This window comes from Neltuma alba, unplaced genomic scaffold (genome assembly GCF_004799145.2).
Source record: "Neltuma alba isolate B1F8T4 unplaced genomic scaffold, ASM479914v2 tig00005764_pilon, whole genome shotgun sequence".
NCBI classification, from domain to species: domain Eukaryota; kingdom Viridiplantae; phylum Streptophyta; class Magnoliopsida; order Fabales; family Fabaceae; genus Neltuma; species Neltuma alba.
In genome coordinates this window covers 90797-111595 of record NW_021634221.1, presented here as the reverse complement: position 1 = coordinate 111595, position 20799 = coordinate 90797, and the positions used below count along the sequence as shown (strand labels likewise).

The window sequence follows — 20799 nt, the reverse complement described above, 5'->3', positions numbered from 1 at the left end:
TTTTGTTTGTGAATTGGTGGAAGCATTTTTTTTTTTTTATGTATTGCTTGGACGAAGTCCTATCTTGTTGTGAATCTAATTGCGCGGACTTGTAAGACATGATTATGCCTAGTAATTACCATCAAAATGGCTTTTCAGGAAAAGATACTCCGATTGGCTAGGCTTCCTAAGATATGATAATCCAATGGAACCTAATTAGCCACATATTAATTAGATACACTATAAGTGCTAATTAATTAACTAGATTCATACGCTATATGGTTATGGGAGTCTCTAGATGCTAAAAACAAAAAGGCTGTATCAAATTTAAAACCATTTTATAGGCTGGTTGAATGACAGGATTTCAAAGTCCCTTTCTCCCGTCCTTTAATTAATTACCCCCAAATAGCAGAAAAGTGAGCTCCATTTTAATTTTGGAAGCGTTGTTAAGGCCTAGAAGAAGAAGTTCAAATAAGGTTGTCTCTGTATGCTTACTAAAAAAAAGAGCACTCTTCTCTTAAAGAGAAGACAAAGAGAATATCCATTACGCTGCTCAAACTCAAAATGAACTACAATGCTGGGTATAAAGGCGAAAGTGTGATGAGTGTGTCGCGTGTAAAACAATAAGGCATACATTAAAGAATCAGAATCCTAAAGCATTGGGCTGAGAATTGACACTAATGGGCTAGGCTTTGATTCTAACATCTCTCCCCCTACCCAAAATAACTGGAAGATCTAGGCAAACTTCTTATGTTTTTTTGGTGAATAAGGAAGATCTAGGCAAACTTTGGAAAAATGAGATCCTAACTTTGGCACCATTCGTGGGCATTATTCATGAGACCCAGAGCGACCATTCCGAAAAACCCACAAGCTTTAGGACCGATGACTTTTAGGATCCTCTTGATCTTATCACCTTTCTCAGGCCCACCCCTCGTTGCCACGCTCGCGTCCAGAAGCTTGGCAAGGTGAAGAGCAGAAACCTTCTCTTCAAGATGCTCAGGCAAATCATAAACCTTGTTCTCGTACTTGCCTGTCCCCCTCTCGTTCCACAACTCAAGCATAGCAACCAGATGGCTTGTACAAGACCAAGACCGCATCAAATCAGGATATCCCGTGTTGCTCAACACGATGATGCTTGAGTTGGTCTCAGGAATGAACCACTTGTCAGTTTCAAGGTTGACGATGGTGCGCTTCATTCCAGAGAAGCATTGCTCCACTCCAGCATATATGTTGCTGTGAAGGTCCAATATTGGATCCATGTTGTAAATAATGGCGTTGTTCTTCATCTTCTTCACGTATTTAACCACATCCATATTTCCCCGTCTGATATTGGTCACGAATATGTCTGCCTCAGGATCAACATCGTCGAGGGTCTTAACTTCGAAACGTCCCAAGCCAGCTCGAACGGCGTGGTTGGAATCATCCGTATACACAACGACGTTAGCTCCAGCCAGCCTAAGTGCGATAGCACATCCCTTGCTAGCATCATCATATCCACACACAACTGCTCTTTTCCCAGGAATCGCCATGTTGGTGGCTCTCTTTATCCCATCAAGAACAGCGTAGCGGCAACCGTACAAGTTAATGAACTGTTAACACAAACGTAGAATACGTTAGATATAGAAAACGAGACCCGAAATGACCAACTTCCTATTCAACAGCCAGTATAGGGTTTTATTATTTTGTCTTTCCACGTGGGAATTAGAGGTATTATCTTTCTAGATGATACCCAAAACTCAGGTAAAACCGTAAAAATAAAAAGGTTCAGGCTCATGATTAGATTTGAAGAATTGACTCTAAAGTTAACGAATTTAAAATCTGAAATAGCAAATGAACTATATATGGATCGAGAGGTCGTTCCGCCACTTGTCCGGTCACTGATATTAATTACCTCGCTCATTGTAACAGAGTTGTTGACATTAATGGCAGGGAACAGGAGTCTTCCATTAGCTTGCATCTGGTAAAGCCGCTCAGCAGCGTCGGCTGTCTCCACAGAGACGCCAACGAGTCTCTCCTTCATCTTGTGGTACCTCATGGGATCAACCTTCAACCCATCCCCAATCATACTGAGAACAATCCGCAATTCAGCATCATCGGTAGAGGACGGATCTGGAAACTCACCAGTCTTCTCATATATCTCCTCAGCTTTCACACCCTCACTGATCAAGAAGGTGGCGTCGCCGCCATCACCAATTATCATATCGAGAACACCGCCATGACCCCAGTCAAGCGCACGACTGATGCACAGCCAGTACTCCTCACGTGTCTCCCCCTTGGAGACAGAGGAGCTGTCACTTGCGATGGTGGAGGCAGCGTGATCCTGAGTGGAGAAGGTCTCGCCGGAGCAACAGCGAACTTTGGCTCCGAGACTATTTAGATTTTCGACGACGACCCTCGTATGACGACCCATCTTGCGGAAATCGGTGATTCTGGCGCCTTTGAAAGGCTGGGAAGGGCCGAACTCGGCACGGGAAGCCATGAGACCGGGCATTTCGACCTCAGCGTGCTCGATCTGAGAGAGGTCCCTGACCTTGTACTCACGGTGGCCAGTGGTTTTCTCGGCATCCAAGACCATGACGGCAAGAGTCTGTGCGGAGTGGAAGAAAGTGGGGTAGGCCTCGAAAAGCAAAGCAGAAAATCGTGGTTCGAAATCACAAGTCGATTATTTTGGGATAGGCATGTGTTTATATAGTGTTTCGTTGGAGGGAAGGTTCCAAAGTCCCCCCCCCCTCTGCAGGGAAGGTTCCAAAGTACCCTCCCTTTTTTTGGGAGGACCCAACAAAGTCAACTTGCGTGCGAAGCCTACACCTATTTCCAATATTCCTTTTTAACTAGGGAAAATTACACTCAGGTCCCACAGAACACAATTAATATCAAAAAGGTCCCTCGAAATCGCAAAATGATTCTGAAGTCCCTAGGGACCTGTGTGTAATTAATTCTATTTGTAAAATTACGCAGTTACTCCTGTTAATTTGAACCTATTTACAATCTCAACAGTGGCTGTTAACAATCCGAGAAGAGGTGATTAACAACCTCAACAACGCCCCTGGTATTCCACAGAGTGAGTTGTCATGAGCACTGCTGAGGTTGTCAATCACGTCTTCTCGGGTTGTTAACAGCACTGTTGAGATTGTAAATAAAATTAGAACCTATTTACAACATCAACAGTGGCTGTTAACAACCCGAGAAGAGGTGGTTAACAACCTCAACAACGCCCCTGGCATTCCACAGAGTGAGTTGTCATGAGCACTGTCGAGGTTGTCAATCACGTCTTCTCGGGTTGTTAACAGCCACTGTTGAGATTGTAAACGAATTGTTGCAATAAAATTAACAGGGGTAAGTAGGTAATTTCACAATTAGAATTAATTACACACAGGTCCCTGGGGACTTCAGAATCATTTCGCGATTTCGAGGGACCTTCTTGATATTAATTGTACTCTGTGGGACCTGAGTGTAATTTTTCCTTTTAACTATAAAAGATAATATTATTTTCTCTAGGTCTTTCTCCTTAACTTCCCCCTCTTTTTGTTTTTATCTTCAATGATTCATGGAAGGATCTAGAATTGAGCGAAGGAAAAAGGGTTGTTGTTTTCGGTTGGTTGTGGACAAAAGGCCGTCATGTGTGAAAAAGAAATGAACAAATCAAAGTTTAGCTACTAAGTAGCGAATGAAAAATCCAAGTAGATTCATGCTGTTATTTTTAGTTATTTTTAAGAAAAATAACAAATAAAGACTCTCAATATGTGAAATTATGATTTGGGACCCTCAATTTGAAAAAATAGCAAATAAAGGCCTGGTACAAATATGAAATCTTGGTAAAATACCTGAAATACCTCTCAGCCAAATTGTGATTTGGTCTACTGAAATTATTATTTGCTAAAGTGAACTTGTCATTTCCCATAATCAACTTGTCATTTGGCATACTCTCAGCCAAGTCGTGACTTGGTCTATTAAAGTTGTTATTTATTAAAGTGAACTTGTCATTTTTCATTATCAACTTGTCATTTGATTGAGGGGTATTTCAGATATTTCACCAAGATTTTATATTTGCAAGAGGTCTTTATTTACTATTTTCTAAATTGAGGGTCTTAAATTGCAATTTCATATATCAGGATTTTTATTTGTCATTTTTTCTCATTTTTAGCCTTGCTCGGAATTGGTTTCTCTCGCTCGTTAACTTGTTTTCCACGTATCTGGGCAGGAATATTGGCAACGCCATTCAAAAGAGCCAATGGGAATCTCTTCCACATAGAGAAACGGCTACTCAATAGTCAAATGTGTTGCGGCAACGACGCAACGTGAGCAGATATGTCCGTGAAGTAAACATGAAAAAGACATGTAAGACTGACCTGAAAGATGCCACATCTCACAATTCTACTTGTTGTCGTAGTACCTGGGCTTAGCCCAAAGGAATTCGAAAAAGCCACGTGGTGGCGACTCATTTGACTCATTTGATTCATGCTGCCATGAGATCGGGGGGTCGGATGCAGAGAATATAGATTTTTGATGCCGTTTGGGCAAGCTAAGCACGATGCAATTGCGGTGCTTACGTAATCATAATTTTTAAAGAGCTCCCCGTGTGGGGACAGCCACCCCACGCATACAGCCGCGCACCGGGCACGCAAACTGAGATTGCGCGCGCACAATATAACGCATTTGTCAAAATCGATAGCCAGTGAGCGCTTGACTCGAATAACTGGTCTGAGTAAGGGTGATCGGCCATAATTTTTGAATTAACAAAGCCAAAATAAATTTCATACAGAAATATTGGTAATAAATGTAGCACTATAAATAAAACAAACGGTTTATTGTCTGAAAAATATCGTTGAAATAATAATTATTATTATTTTACATAAGTCAAATTAAATTATAAAATATATGCCTTAATTTAAAAATTAATCATGTATAATTGAAACAAGGGGGGAAAACCCTTACGATAGGTTTGATATGAAGGATTTGGAGGGGAGGGATTTTAATTATTTTTTCTTGTTTGGCAAGATAAAAATTTTAGGAGGAGAGGAAAATTTTTTTAACATTTTCCCTCCCCTCCCCTTATAAGTCTCCCCTCCAAAATTAGAAGAATTTATATCGATGCATATTAATATTCTCAACAAATATGTATATCGATGCGTATTAATATTCTCACAATACAGAGAAAAATGAAAGCTGAAAAAACAAATTTAAATTAAACATATTTATTTCATTAGATCAAATTTTGGATATAAATACAGTTATAGTTATCGGATGTATAGTAGCTATTAATTATGTATCATCATTATATTTATTTAATTTTGCTAATTATAAAAATTTGATCTTATATATTAAATATTATTTATAATTGTATTTTATTAATTACTCTATAAAGTTTGTAAAAATCAACTTAAATAATATAAGAGTGAAGTTGTCCATACAAAAATATTTTGCCTCCCCTCCCTTCCTAAACCAAACAAGGTCATATTAAAATTCCTCCCCTCCCCTTGTATTAATTCAAACAAGCTAATATTAAAATTCTTCCCATTCCTTTTATCATTCTCTCCATTAAAATCCCTCCCCAACATACCCTTACAGTCTTCTAATTAATGCAGAGAAAATCTTATAGTCAAAGACAAGGACAATGATGAAAAAAATAATTAGAAAAACATAATAAAGTTTAATTAAAGAACATATTAAAAATTAGTCACGGATGCCGGAAGCTATTAGCAACAAGGATAAGGTGTGTGGACTAAATTTTAAGATTAAATTTATTAGTTTTGAGGCAAAAGTCCAAAAGTAAAGCTTAACAACGAAGCGCCTATTTGATATGAAATTTATTAGTTCACGCCAATTTATTCCAAATCAGTGATATGCATCATGGATTGGCGGGCCCAGGAAAGTTCCAGAACTAGCAATTTCACAGAACTTGGGAACAGGGTGAAATTAAAAAAAAAAAGGGAAGAGTCTTAAATTGTGAAACTGCCAAATGATGAGAAAAAGACCAAATTACCCCCTTCTTCTATTCTTCCTGCCATCTCATCTTTTCCTTCTCTTTTTTTCTTCTCTTCCTCCCCCTCTCTTCATCCTTAATTTGATACCAATCACTAAACTGAATGGGTCTGCCACGGGCAAATCTTTGGACAAGTTATTTTTGCAAAACACGACGTATGGGACTAAAAGGCTTAGACATCGTGAGTCAACTTGCACATCAAGGGCTATCTAGCTGTACATTTGAATATGCTTCAATCGGTGCATTTAATTTGTCTGGAGTACACAACCAAAAATTAGCGAAAGAAATCACAGAATTTTAATCAGTTAAAATTTAATTTCATGAGCAAAAACACGTTCAAAATTTTCAATATTTTATAAGGAGTTCAATTCCCTGAAAATCTTTATAATGACATAGAAAACTAAAAGATCAACTGTGTGAAGGAAACTGCAGGGTGTACGGATAAAGTGAAAGGCCAAATGTTAAAAAAATAACTTCTAGAGCCAGGCGGCCTTCCTCTCAATGTATCGAGGAGAGCTTGTGCTGGAGGCATGGTTGAACCTTCCACAGTAGTTAGTTATCTTTGAATACTAAAGAAATTGAAATTATTTTCATAATTTAATTGTCAATGACAAATCTAATATAAAAATAATAAGTATTGAAAAGTTATTTACAATAACTTAGGTTTTAGCAGAAATTTGAATTATTTTTAGGGTTAAGGTGCATCCAGCACCTCCAAGTATTTTGTCAGGTGCACCCAGTGGCCTAAAGTAATTTATGGTGCAATTTTGCCCTCAAAGTAATTAAAATGGTGCACCGGTATCCCATGCTAACAGATCTGTTACTTTGACCGTTAAATTGATGAGTCAGCACAAGTTTGACCAAAATAATCTGACGTGGCATGTCTAATAAGCAGGTGATGTGGAATTTTTTCAGGGTTAAGGTGCATCCAGCACCCCCAAGTATTTTTCCAGGTGCACCCAGTGACCTAAAGTAATTTATGGTGCAATTTTGCCCTCAAAGTAATTAAAATGGTGCACCGGTATCCCATGCTAACAGATCTATTACTTTGACCGTTAAATTGATGAGTTAGCACAAGTTTGACCAAAATAATCTGACGTGACATGTCTAATAAGCAGGTGATGTGGAATTTTTTTCGTCTGCCACTGCTTTGTTTTCTCTGTTCAGTAAATGCTCTCTTCAGCTCTTGGAATTTTTTTCAGAGTAAGAAATTTTTTCAGAGATACTCCTCTGGTCCTATTTATAGAGTAGAGAGAGAAAATATTTTTTGGTCCTATTTATAAAGCATTGAGAGAAATTTTTTGTATGAATGTACAAATTTACCCCTCATTTATTATTGTATTGACTTTGTTTATATGAGGTATAATGTATATTAAATAGGGATAAAGTTGAAAAGTTATTAAAATTTAAATGAGAGTTAATGAAATTTAAGGTTTTCCTTGGTCTGTGTGAAATATGGTGGAAGTGCCTTATAAATAGGACCAAAGGAGTAACATTCAGACAAAACAATGGAATTAACAAGAAAAGCCATGTCACCTGCTTATTAGACATGTCAGGTTAGATTATTTTGGTCAAACTTGTGCTGACTCATCAATTTAACGGTCAAAGTAATAGATCTGTTAGCATGGGATACCGGTGCACCATTTTAATTACTTTGAGGGCAAAATTGCACCATAAATTACTTTAGGTCACTGGGTGCACCTGGAAAAATACTTGGGGGTGCTGGATGCACCTTAACCCCGAAAAAATTCCACATCACCTGCTTATTAGACATGCCACGTCAGATTATTTTGGTCAAACTTGTGCTGACTCATCAATTTAACGGTCAAAGTAACAGATCTGTTAACATGAGATACCGGTGCACCATTTTAATTACTTTGAGGGCAAAATTGCACCATAAATTACTTTAGGCCACTGGGTGCACCTGACAAAATACTTGGGGGTGCTGGGTGCACCTTAACCCTTATTTTTATAATTTAGTTGCCAATAATAAATTTAGTATAAAAAATAACAAGTATTGAAAAATTATTCATAATAACTTAAATTTTAATAGAAATTAGTATTATTTTCATAATTTAGTTGCTAATGTAAAGTCTAATATAGAAAATACAACTTCATCTCTAATACAGTTAAATAGGGTTGAACTCATAACCACATAATGGGGTAGAAAAGTATTACTAATTAATTTAAGTGTTGTAGAGAGTTCTATCTTGTATTTTTTTTTTCACTTACAATATTTAAACTCCTCCGCAAATGATTTTTCTAATGCTTAAATGCATTGGTTATACGAATCTTGATGTGGTGGAGGATGGGTTGAGAGGAGAGATGAATTTTTTTTTTTTTGGGGGCAAGAATTAGAAGTACTCATTCATTCAAAGTAAAACAAGATTATTAAAATGGTGCAATTTTGCCCTCAAAGTAAGTAAAATGGTGCACTGGTATCCCATGCTAACAGATCTATTACTTTGACCGTTAAATTGATGAGTTAGCACAAGTTTGACCAAAATAATCTGACGTGACATGTCTAATAAGCAGGTGATGTGGAATTTTTTCGTCTGCCACTGCTTTGTTTTCTCTGTTCAGTAAATGCTCTCTTCAGCTCTTGGAATTTTTTTCAGAGTAAGAAATTTTTTCAGAGATACTCCTCTGGTCCTATTTATAGAGTAGAGAGAGAAAATATTTTTTGGTCCTATTTATAAAGCATTGAGAGAAATTTTTTGTATGAATGTACAAATTTACCCCTCATTTATTATTGTATTGACTTTGTTTATATGAGGTATAATGTATATTAAATAGGGATAAAGTTGAAAAGTTATTAAAATTTAAATGAGAGTTAATGAAATTTAAGGTTTTCCTTGGTCTGTGTGAAATATGGTGGAAGTGCCTTATAAATAGGACCAAAGGAGTAACATTCAGACAAAACAATGGAATTAACAAGAAAAGCCATGTCACCTGCTTATTAGACATGTCAGGTTAGATTATTTTGGTCAAACTTGTGCTGACTCATCAATTTAACGGTCAAAGTAATAGATCTGTTAGCATGGGATACCGGTGCACCATTTTAATTACTTTGAGGGCAAAATTGCACCATAAATTACTTTAGGTCACTGGGTGCACCTGGAAAAATACTTGGGGGTGCTGGATGCACCTTAACCCCGAAAAAATTCCACATCACCTGCTTATTAGACATGCCACGTCAGATTATTTTGGTCAAACTTGTGCTGACTCATCAATTTAACGGTCAAAGTAACAGATCTGTTAACATGAGATACCGGTGCACCATTTTAATTACTTTGAGGGCAAAATTGCACCATAAATTACTTTAGGCCACTGGGTGCACCTGACAAAATACTTGGGGGTGCTGGGTGCACCTTAACCCTTATTTTTATAATTTAGTTGCCAATAATAAATTTAGTATAAAAAATAACAAGTATTGAAAAATTATTCATAATAACTTAAATTTTAATAGAAATTAGTATTATTTTCATAATTTAGTTGCTAATGTAAAGTCTAATATAGAAAATACAACTTCATCTCTAATACAGTTAAATAGGGTTGAACTCATAACCACATAATGGGGTAGAAAAGTATTACTAATTAATTTAAGTGTTGTAGAGAGTTCTATCTTGTATTTTTTTTTTCACTTACAATATTTAAACTCCTCCGCAAATGATTTTTCTAATGCTTAAATGCATTGGTTATACGAATCTTGATGTGGTGGAGGATGGGTTGAGAGGAGAGATGAATATTTTTTTTTTTTTGGGGCAAGAATTAGAAGTACTCATTCATTCAAAGTAAAACAAGATTATTAAAATGGTGCAATTTTGCCCTCAAAGTAAGTAAAATGGTGCACTGGTATCCCATGCTAACAGATCTATTACTTTGACCGTTAAATTGATGAGTTAGCACAAGTTTGACCAAAATAATCTGACGTGACATGTCTAATAAGCAGGTGATGTGGAATTTTTTTCGTCTGCCACTGCTTTGTTTTCTCTGTTCAGTAAATGCTCTCTTCAGCTCTTGGAATTTTTTTCAGAGTAAGAAATTTTTTCAGAGATACTCCTCTGGTCCTATTTATAGAGTAGAGAGAGAAAATATTTTTTGGTCCTATTTATAAAGCATTGAGAGAAATTTTTTGTATGAATGTACAAATTTACCCCTCATTTATTATTGTATTGACTTTGTTTATATGAGGTATAATGTATATTAAATAGGGATAAAGTTGAAAAGTTATTAAAATTTAAATGAGAGTTAATGAAATTTAAGGTTTTCCTTGGTCTGTGTGAAATATGGTGGAAGTGCCTTATAAATAGGACCAAAGGAGTAACATTCAGACAAAACAATGGAATTAACAAGAAAAGCCATGTCACCTGCTTATTAGACATGTCAGGTTAGATTATTTTGGTCAAACTTGTGCTGACTCATCAATTTAACGGTCAAAGTAATAGATCTGTTAGCATGGGATACCGGTGCACCATTTAATTACTTTGAGGGCAAAATTGCACCATAAATTACTTTAGGTCACTGGGTGCACCTGGAAAAATACTTGGGGGTGCTGGATGCACCTTAACCCCGAAAAAATTCCACATCACCTGCTTATTAGACATGCCACGTCAGATTATTTTGGTCAAACTTGTGCTGACTCATCAATTTAACGGTCAAAGTAACAGATCTGTTAACATGAGATACCGGTGCACCATTTTAATTACTTTGAGGGCAAAATTGCACCATAAATTACTTTAGGCCACTGGGTGCACCTGACAAAATACTTGGGGGTGCTGGGTGCACCTTAACCCTTATTTTTATAATTTAGTTGCCAATAATAAATTTAGTATAAAAAATAACAAGTATTGAAAAATTATTCATAATAACTTAAATTTTAATAGAAATTAGTATTATTTTCATAATTTAGTTGCTAATGTAAAGTCTAATATAGAAAATACAACTTCATCTCTAATACAGTTAAATAGGGTTGAACTCATAACCACATAATGGGGTAGAAAAGTATTACTAATTAATTTAAGTGTTGTAGAGAGTTCTATCTTGTATTTTTTTTTTTCACTTACAATATTTAAACTCCTCCGCAAATGATTTTTCTAATGCTTAAATGCATTGGTTATACGAATCTTGATGTGGTGGAGGATGGGTTGAGAGGAGAGATGAATATTTTTTTTTTTTTGGGGCAAGAATTAGAAGTACTCATTCATTCAAAGTAAAACAAGATTACAATCACCAACCTAATTAAAAGCTAACCAACAATGGACAAAGAAAGTGGACCTTGAAACTGCAAGCAAATTAATTAGAACACTGAAAGACATGGGAAAACAAAACAGAACAAATTCACACAGCTCCCTGAAAATAAACTTTTATAGTTCCGCCCCATGAGCATTGATAATGGCGGAAAGAAATAACCCATGAGCATTGATAATGGCGGAAAGAAATAGTTATCCTTTCACTTGTTCAGAGATTTAGCCCAATCCACTGTAAATCAATGCCTCCATTTTCATTAGTAGCTTTAAAAACATTACTCTTTCTGTTTTTTTGTTTTTGATGAAAAACAATCTCCCTCCTTATGGTATCTCTAAATATCAGAAGCAAATTCTCTTTATCTAAAATTTTAAACTGGTATTTTCACTCATTATCTCTTATATACTCTTTAATTTTTACATATAACGGTATAGTTGAAAAAATATACATATACTTTTTTTTGTTCTTAATGTAAGACCTAACTAATTTGAGTAGATTAAAAAGATTATTTAAATTAGTTAGGAAATATCAATAAGACTAACTTAAGAAAAATTAATAAACATATGAAAAAAGTCTTACATATAGAACTAATTTCAACTGTAAAATTAGATCCAATATTGTGGATAGGAGAAGTATTTTACATATTTGTTTTTTTAATTAAATTTAAATAACATTTAAATGGTGTGATTTTTATAGTTATTTTTTATAATAAGGGGCGGGGGGAAATAAAAGTTACAGCAAACATTCAGCTTAATACAAGGGCTGTAACAGCACTACCTTGTTCGTAAGGAGAGGTTTATTACAAAAGCCAAAAGATAACTCCCGTTGTAAAAATGTTGAGATAGCAGAGCAATCCCCTGCTTCTGATGGAATCCATCTTAAATCCTCTTTTATGCTTTGAACAATCACTGCATAGGTTCCAAACAGCCCTCTATCCCAAACGTAACAAGCAAATTATTAAACCAGTAGGAATTTTAGGCTAAAAAAAATCCACCATCAAAGCTAGAGTTACAACCTAAGCTATTGCTTAAAGCCAGAATTAAACTAGAGACTCTGTTATATGCCGCATGTAATCAGCCACTTCAATACAATAAAACCAGCACAAATAATCAATCTCATAGATATAGATATGATCTTCCAACTTTCTACGATCTGTTCTGCAACTTCGGCTAGATCTTGACCTTTGCACAATTGAATATTGCTATGGCCCTTTGCATGGTGCTCCGATTTCATTGAGTCATAACCGAGATTCTTATCTTCAATCCTTGATCTCTTCACGAATGGCTTTAGTGCCTTCTGTTTTTATCCTTCCTTGGACATCTCCAGAACCTTGAGATGAATGTTGAAGGAGAGAATTTGAATTTGAAACAATCAAATAATTTTAAATAAAGATGATGCAAGCACGGCCAACCGACATATTTAATGTGAAATGAGCATGAACCTCAAACCCATTTATGGAACTTTCTAAGTTTATATTACAGCGTTGCTTCGTTGCTATGCGTTATTTGGCCAAAAACTAATTAAATTTACCGTATATTTAAACGAGGAGAAAATTAGAGGTAAAAGAATACTAGGAAGAAAAACTCCCAAAAATACCTTCCTAGTATTCTCTCCCTCTATTTTCCTTTCACTTTCCCCTCCATCCAAATATAGCCTTAGTCTTTAAAAATTGAAAAAAAAAATTAGGTCAAGTTTTATATATCCATTATGTTAAATTTTCCAATCATACATGACCATGTGTATTTTTTTTATTTCATATGAATTTATATTTAAATACTATTAAGTGTTAACATTTAAAAAATAAGACATATAGTTATGTGTGGCTAGAGAATTTGACATAATGAATATATGAAATTTGATGTAAACATTGTGCTTAAAAATTTAGTCAACATCTTATTTTTATTATTAGACTCCAGCAGCTCTAATTAATTTTAATTTGTTATCAAATGGTAATACTACTTCAATAATTAAAAAAAAAAAAAAGGATCGGTCTAGATTCGGCCTTTGAGTCCAAGGTTCAGACTTCATGACAGTGTGACTTAATTAATCAATTCAGATAGATTAAAAAAAGTTAAATTAATTGTTTGCAAAAAATTTAAATTAATTAATTAATTATAATAAATATGATATAACTGTATACTCCTCTGACAGAGAGAAATATATATATTATTTTATCTTTTATATTTTATCATGTAGAATTTTCTTTAAAATGCATATACTTATATAGGGAAAACCATATTGAAGGTACCTATACTTTCTCTTAATTTTTAATTTGGTACCTATGTGTTTTTTTCTCTTTAATTAAACATTTAATTTTATCTTTTTAGCAACATTAGCTCTTATAACTTTGTTCTATTGATATTTTTAGTCTCTACATAAGGATTAATGATGTTAATAGAGGAAAAATAAAGATTTAGTTAAGAACAAAAAACACATAGGTACCAAATTGAAAATTGAAAAAAAGTATAGGTATCTCCAATATAGTTTTCCCTACTTATATATTCATGAATATAATAGTAGTTTTTTCCCCTCAAATAGAAGTGGATGAGAAAGGTAATAATTTTATAATTGATTTAATCAAAAAAAAATTTATAATTCAATTCCAATCTCAATCCTAATAGCAATACCATCCTAGTGCCAACCACATTCCCATCCCCTTGAAATGAAGAGCAGCGCTACCAAACATGAGCGTAGAGGGTAGAGGGTAGAGGGAGGAGCAACGATAGCCAAAATAGTGGGAACAGTGGCAGCTAGGAATAACAAAAAAGTGAAGGGAAAGAGAATTAGGATCAGGTTAATATATCTTTAAATTAATAAATTTACATTTAGTTGATTTAATTTTTTTATCTTAATGTTATTATTATTATTTTAAATTACTATTTTAAATCCTATTAAACAGACAAAATGAGTATACGGAAATCTACACGATCATGTCAATATGTTAAAAATTAAACCAGATTTTTTTATTTTCCATTTAAATTCCTATTAAAACTAACTTCAAAATAACAATATATTTAAAATATTTTGAATTTTAATTTATTTTATCTTTCATTGCAATTATTTATTTATATATATTCAAATAAAATAATTATATATGATTATTTCCTTTAATTTGATTCACTTTTAAATCTCTTTTTTTTTTTAATCTTTTATGCTAAATTTGAATTGTTAATAATTTAGTTCTCATTGTTCCTTTTTAAATAACCACTAATGTACAATTGTAAAACCTAAATAAATTTGAAATGTTGCACATGTTGTTTTTGAATAGTTTCAAAGCCCTTACATGTTGATTGATATATAGGAACCCTTAAACTTTTACTAGCAAGGATTAATTAAATGATAATTATGCAGGGCTGTTAGAATAAAATGTCACCCTTTAACGCTAATTTTATATCCGCCAATCTATGCTTAGTTGCCGAAAAGGGGCCCAAAAAAAAAAACCTTGCTTGATTACGTACAAATGTTTGCTTGCTTATTGGGTCCCATCAAAGTAAGTAGCCCTACATTGGCCGGTCCTGAGTCAGCTCCCCCCCCCCGGGGGTGTCCAAATCTTGAGTTTTGACTTTAAATCATGAGCTGACCCCATGTAGAATCAGCATGCATGCATCATCACATTTATGTCTGATGTTTCGAGAATCTTTGTCCCATGACTCACTCACATAACGGCAAAGGAAGCTTCCTTTTTCTTCCTTTTGACCATTAATGATATTTTGCTTTTGTCCTTCATTTTTTTGCCAGCTTTTCGCCTTCCATATTCCACTCGAGCTCAAGCTAGATCTCCAACAGCATATTTTTTTCATCTATAACCCACTATACATATTATTTTAGTACCTTTCATAACGTGTTTTTATAGAATTTGTTTATTCTAAGCTATATATAAATATGTAATCAATAATTTGTTTTATTCGAGAATTTACTAGTACTCCTGGCATATTAAAAGCATAAATAACTTTCTTTTATTGCATATATATGGTTCAAAATCGATGATTACTCAGAATATTATATGATAATGCAATGCTGTCTTTTAGCTTTTAATATGCTTAATAGTGAAGGATAAGGTCTTGGTCGATGTGTGGTGAAAACAACTTTCTTAAATAAATCGAAAAAAAAAATTAACCTTTTTTTTTATATGGCAACTTTAAGAAATAGCTTTTTATAACGAAACCATACTAAATGCGAACCCAAATTATATCACAGTCATCTACATTAACTAATTATATCATAATGTTATCCGTGATAGAAAAGAGCAGCATCCAATCAAACATCCTATCACGGATAAAAGAACTTTTCTTAACTCATTCAAACACAACCTATCTAAGAAATGATCAATCTCATCTAATATGGTTATAAAACAACATATAATATAGCTTATAGATCAAAATATTAAGAATTAAATGAAAAATTCATATTTTATAATAAATTCATAAACAAATCACATGCAATCCTAGGCCTCTGGCCAACTACCAGTACACATATCACAACTGTACAACTCAAAGGATATAACACATCATAATGCATGAATCAATTAAACACAGTTTATCCTAAGATGGCAATATACAAGATACAACATAACTCATAAATTGAGGAGACACTACAAGTTATTAATGTAGCTTTACTCCTCTTGAGCCTTTCCTGACGTCTCCCCTCTAAAGCTTTTACCTGAAAAATGTTAACCAATAAGGATGAGACAACGTCTCAGTAACTAAAACCCTACCTATCACACACACTAGCATGGACTAGTGAGGTGTCAGGTGGGATACATCGAGTTAAAAATAATCAATAGGCATTTATTTAACGGTTAAACTCATAATAATTATATAAGTCGAATATTTCTGCCAATCTCATATAGCTGATAGTTTCAAAAGAGATAACATACTTTTCATTTTATTCAAAAGATATAAATATCAAATGAAGAGACCATGTCATAGGAAATCCATGAACCCAAATCCATCCTTATATTCTCCTTATTTTCGCCGACTAGACCCATAGGCTAAGTTCTTTCTATTTGACTGGCTACTCTGACAAGTTCACCACTCGAGTGATATGGACCGGCCAAAGACCACAGAGCACTCGGTGGACCATGGGTCCCCCCTCGAAGAACTAGTGGGGTGTCACAGTCCCTCGAAGAACTAGTGGGACAATAATAGTGGCCAACCATAGAGCTCCGTATGGAGGCCGACACCATGTGATAAGTATATAAATCTCAATAACTCCAATCATCTCCTTTCTCCACCCAAACTAGATGCAGAGGGTTCAAAATAATACATTTGTATGCATAATCAATCGAATTCTAGAATAACACCTCATAGTCACAATCATTAATTTCTAACAATACAAACGATTTCAATCCTTTTCAAAACAGTATCTCACAAAACCGTTCATACAAAACATAATATATGTATACGAAACTTGGTTATAAAATCACTCACCAACCTCATACCAATGCATGTAACAGATAGAAATTTAGTTACTTGGTCTCCTAGCTAACAATCAAGCACAAACGAGGCCCGTACTCGAAAATTAAAACATTATTTCTACAGTATTACAGTAAACTACTCACAAATTTCTAACCTTTAACGCTCCCTCTAATACATTCAATTGTTACTCAAAATTCTAGCTCGAAAGGCTTTTTCTAAGGTTTGGGGTAAGAACATATACATGATGATTTATATTCAATTCCTAGGCTCCCTTAACTTACATTATCTTTAATTATTAAATTATATCATTTGAAGCACCAAATTCATAATCTAGATAGAGAACCCTCAATTTATAACTTATGTTCTATCTTCAAAAAAATTTAGACAGAGAACCTCAATATGAGTTAATTTATTCTTACTGTAGAAGTCTAGTTATTAATCCAACCATTGAATTTAATGTCTTACATGTCACAAGACTACTCTATAAATTTTGGGTTAATCCAACGGTGAATAAATTTAAAAACACTAATTTACTATCTAGTATTCTATCAACCAACTCTAAAAAAAAATGAAAAATGAAAAATGTACCTAATAACTTGTAACTCAGACACTGAATTGATGATCCAACCGTTGAAACTAACGAGTTTGAAGTCTAGGATCAGCTGACCAAATTACATCCCGATCCAACGATTTACAAACTCGTAAACAGCACTTTACTGAGACTGTCTGAGACTGTCTCAAGATGTTACATGTGGAGCCTAAAATCAGGTGGGTTAAACAAAAAGAGAGTTGTGGTTTCGAAAAGAATGGGGTTAAAATGTAAATTTATTTTAAAAGATTTCATTAAAGAGCGCTAGGCATCTAGAAAATTTTTTTTTTGGCTTAATATTATCTTAAAAGTTTAAAATCATAGTAATTTTTTCTTTTTGTTAAAATTTTAACGATCAACATTAAATGTTTTGTTTGATTGTAGAGAACCAAATTATTACAATTTTAAACTTTTAGAGCAATATTAGAATCAAAAAAACATTTATGAGTAAAATTTTTGTCTTTTTCCTCTCCCCTCCTGGCCAAATTTGGAGGGGAGAGAAATATTATCATTACAAAAAACATCAAATTAGCAACGGAATTTAGTGACGAAATTTCTGTCACTAATTAAAATTAGCGATGGATTTAAGTTAGTGACGGAATTAGCTATAGATTTTTTTTCGTCACTGATTCGCCTATCATTAAATAATTAGTGACGGAATTCAAAATTCTGTTGCTAATTAGTAACGGATTACTGATGGATTACTGACGGAAATTTTCCGTCACTAATCCGTTGCTAATTAGTGACGAATAAACCACAAAAATTCTGTGACAAAATAGTAATGGAAAATTCCGTCACAAATTAGTGACGAAAATTTCTGGTGACGGAAATTTCTGTCACTAATCCGTCGCTAATTTAGCAACAAAAATTTTCAGTTTCTAAATTCTGTCGCTAATTTTAGTAATGGAATTTGTGAGGGATTAGCGATGGAATAAAATTCCGTCACTAATCCCATGTTTTTTTTTGGTAGTGGATGGCTATTTTGAGCATACTCTCTCTGGTCTTATTTATAAGTTTCAAATGTGAGAAGGGATTTGATCTATTTTATAAATTTTAATTTAGATTTGTCTCAACATTTAATACATATTTTTTAATATTAATATTATTTCTTTCTTTCTTACAATATTTTTTTTCTATATTCTCTTTCATCCTTTTAATTTATTATAAGGCTATATTTGGAAACAAAAGACTATTTCTAACCTATTTATTTTTTTAACTAATTATTTGTTATTTATGAATTAGCTATTTTGAAGTTCATAACAAAGACCGAAGCGATATTTCTGAAATTTGCGCCAATTGTTTTGAGGTGGGCCATACTGCTATTAAATGCTTCAAGGCGGTGAAGTTTAGAGATAATGTCTTTCACTTTTTCCATGGACCAAAATCAGCCCATTTAAATCTCTTGGGGGCCTCGTTATTCTTTCAGGAGGCGTTTGGGCGTAATTGTTAAAAGGCTCCTTGCAATGTTCAAGCCCAAATAATTCCTTAAGTCCAATCAGAGAAGGGCATTGTGATTGGAAATTTTTTTCATCTCTGAAATATCCTTATGATGAAATTCAAAATCATTTTATAGCCATCCATGTGTAAAAGGAAGCCATCCAACGATCTGATTAATTTTATAGCCAGGAAGCCTAAGCATAGGAGTAATCACAGCGTAGATGAGGCGAGCAAATATAAGAATTTATATATTAATCCTCCTCAGCATGAAACCCCTTTTTCCCTCTCACTCCTAGAGCTTCTCCGAACACGCACTACTGCATTTTTATGTCAGTTGAGGAAAGCTGGAAAAATGATTCAATATGTTTCAGAGGTTCAAGTATATATGTCGAGGTCGACGATTTCTTCATCGATCATCTCAGGGAGCCCTATAATGACCTTCGAGTCTCTTACCCACCTGAGCTTGACCGGCCGCTGCTTCTGCACAATTGACGTTCGAACACTTGTAGGCGCATCTTCGTGTGTTGCCTGGAGCAGAGGATGGTTTTGAGGTGGTACTTCGGATATGGGGCTCATCCAATAGGCTTTGGTCAAACGAACTTTTCGACTTGGCACTTCAATGGGCTAACTCGCGGAGTTGGAGCTCGTCGTACTCGTGAGGATCAAGTTATGGATGTTGGTGAACTATCATTAGAGGCTCTGGGTTTCATCCAGCGTTCAGCCAGAAAAGCTCCACCGGACGGGTTATGAGCGATGCTCTAATATCCAAGCATGGAGTGGGTAGTGTCATGCTTGGAGTTTTTTGGTTTAGGCTACTCTTTGGCTTGCTTTATGTTTTTGATTGCTCAATAGGTTCTTTTTTGAAGTGCTTGTCTGTCCAACATTTGCTGCTCTTTCTACCTTCATCTTGAAGGTGTTCTTAAACTTGTGCGACTGTCAACTTCCAGGGCAGAATTCTCTGAGGTGCTGTATCCAGATCGTTCCCAGGCAGCGAAGAGTAAATCAGACCGTCAACCTTGCATGGCAAATCTGAGCATCCTTGGCTTCAAGCTTCTGTCGCCTTTTTTTCTTTCTTTTTTTTTTGTTTTTGGTAAAAAAAAAAATTAGACAGGGGTTTGAGTTCAATCCAACCAAAGCAGGGTGTTTGAATAGCTCTTCCCAAATGATACCAATGTTAAGCAGGTGAACCTATATTATACTCTTAGGTGTTAGCTTAAGTACCCCTACTGTAGAATGCCTCCCTAAACATTGCGACGGGAAATTGAACCTCCTTTTTGGGTGAGAAGGTGGAGTTGCTATGGCTGAATCCACGGACGACGGGTAGCTTCTGTCACGTTGAGTTGCCGTTTTTAATAGTTTTGTTGGGCACTTTGTTGCTTGCTTTCTTTCCAGTTTTTCTGTTCTGTGGGGCCAGCCTCTTCCGTTAGGTTCTTTAAGCTTTGCCCAATCAGGCCAGATGTGACGAGGTCGTTGTAATCCTTTTATCAGAATAACATTTGTTTTTGATTTTAAAAACAAATTATACTCGTCTGGTTTTAAATATAAAACTTATTTTATAATGTAAATTACATTACAAAGTGAGTTTTATATTTAGAATATAAATATATTTTTTTACATAATTAAATATTGTTAAAATTAATAAAAACTTTCAAAAAATATAAAAATATTTTATCATATAAAAATAAAATTAGGGCTGAACCAAACAAGATCCTCCCCTCCCCTCTCCTCCTCTTCCCTCCCTTCCTCTTTTTTAAAATTCCTCCCTTCCCTTTTGTGGCACAAACAAGGCCTAAAGGTTTTGCTTTAAAATTTTCAGGTTGAAACGTGCTTCAAAAAAATAGGGTTTTTTTTTTCAATTTCATATTTTAGGTGTTCATAAATAAAAATAGGAAAAATGATATAAAAAGAAGTTGGAAATTATAATATTTCAATTCAGACATCTAAGATGTCAAAATACCAGGAAAGGAAGTAATGTCTGATTTGGTATTTTGCAAATGTAGTTAACTAATAAAAATGCCCTTGTATAAAAAAGTTTATTCACAAGTTGTAAATTGACAATGACTAGTTTCGAATAGCAAATGATAAGAAATGTACTACCAATAACAAGTTATTTATTAATAAGTTGTGAATTAGCAATAACAAGAAAT

At 34.4% G+C, this 20799-nt stretch overlaps 1 protein-coding gene across 1 annotated transcript; it reads right to left on the bottom strand.

The window, feature by feature from the left end:
* Positions 1–782: 782 nt before the first annotated feature.
* LOC114748616 (adenosylhomocysteinase-like) lies at positions 783–2554 on the bottom strand. Its single transcript, XM_028937054.1, has 2 exons — positions 1871–2554; positions 783–1568 (listed from the first exon to the last, which is right to left on the bottom strand). Exons 1-2 carry the CDS (start codon positions 2552–2554, stop codon positions 783–785), a joined length of 1470 nt encoding a protein of 489 aa, XP_028792887.1.
* Between the last annotated feature and the right edge of the window lie 18245 nt (positions 2555–20799).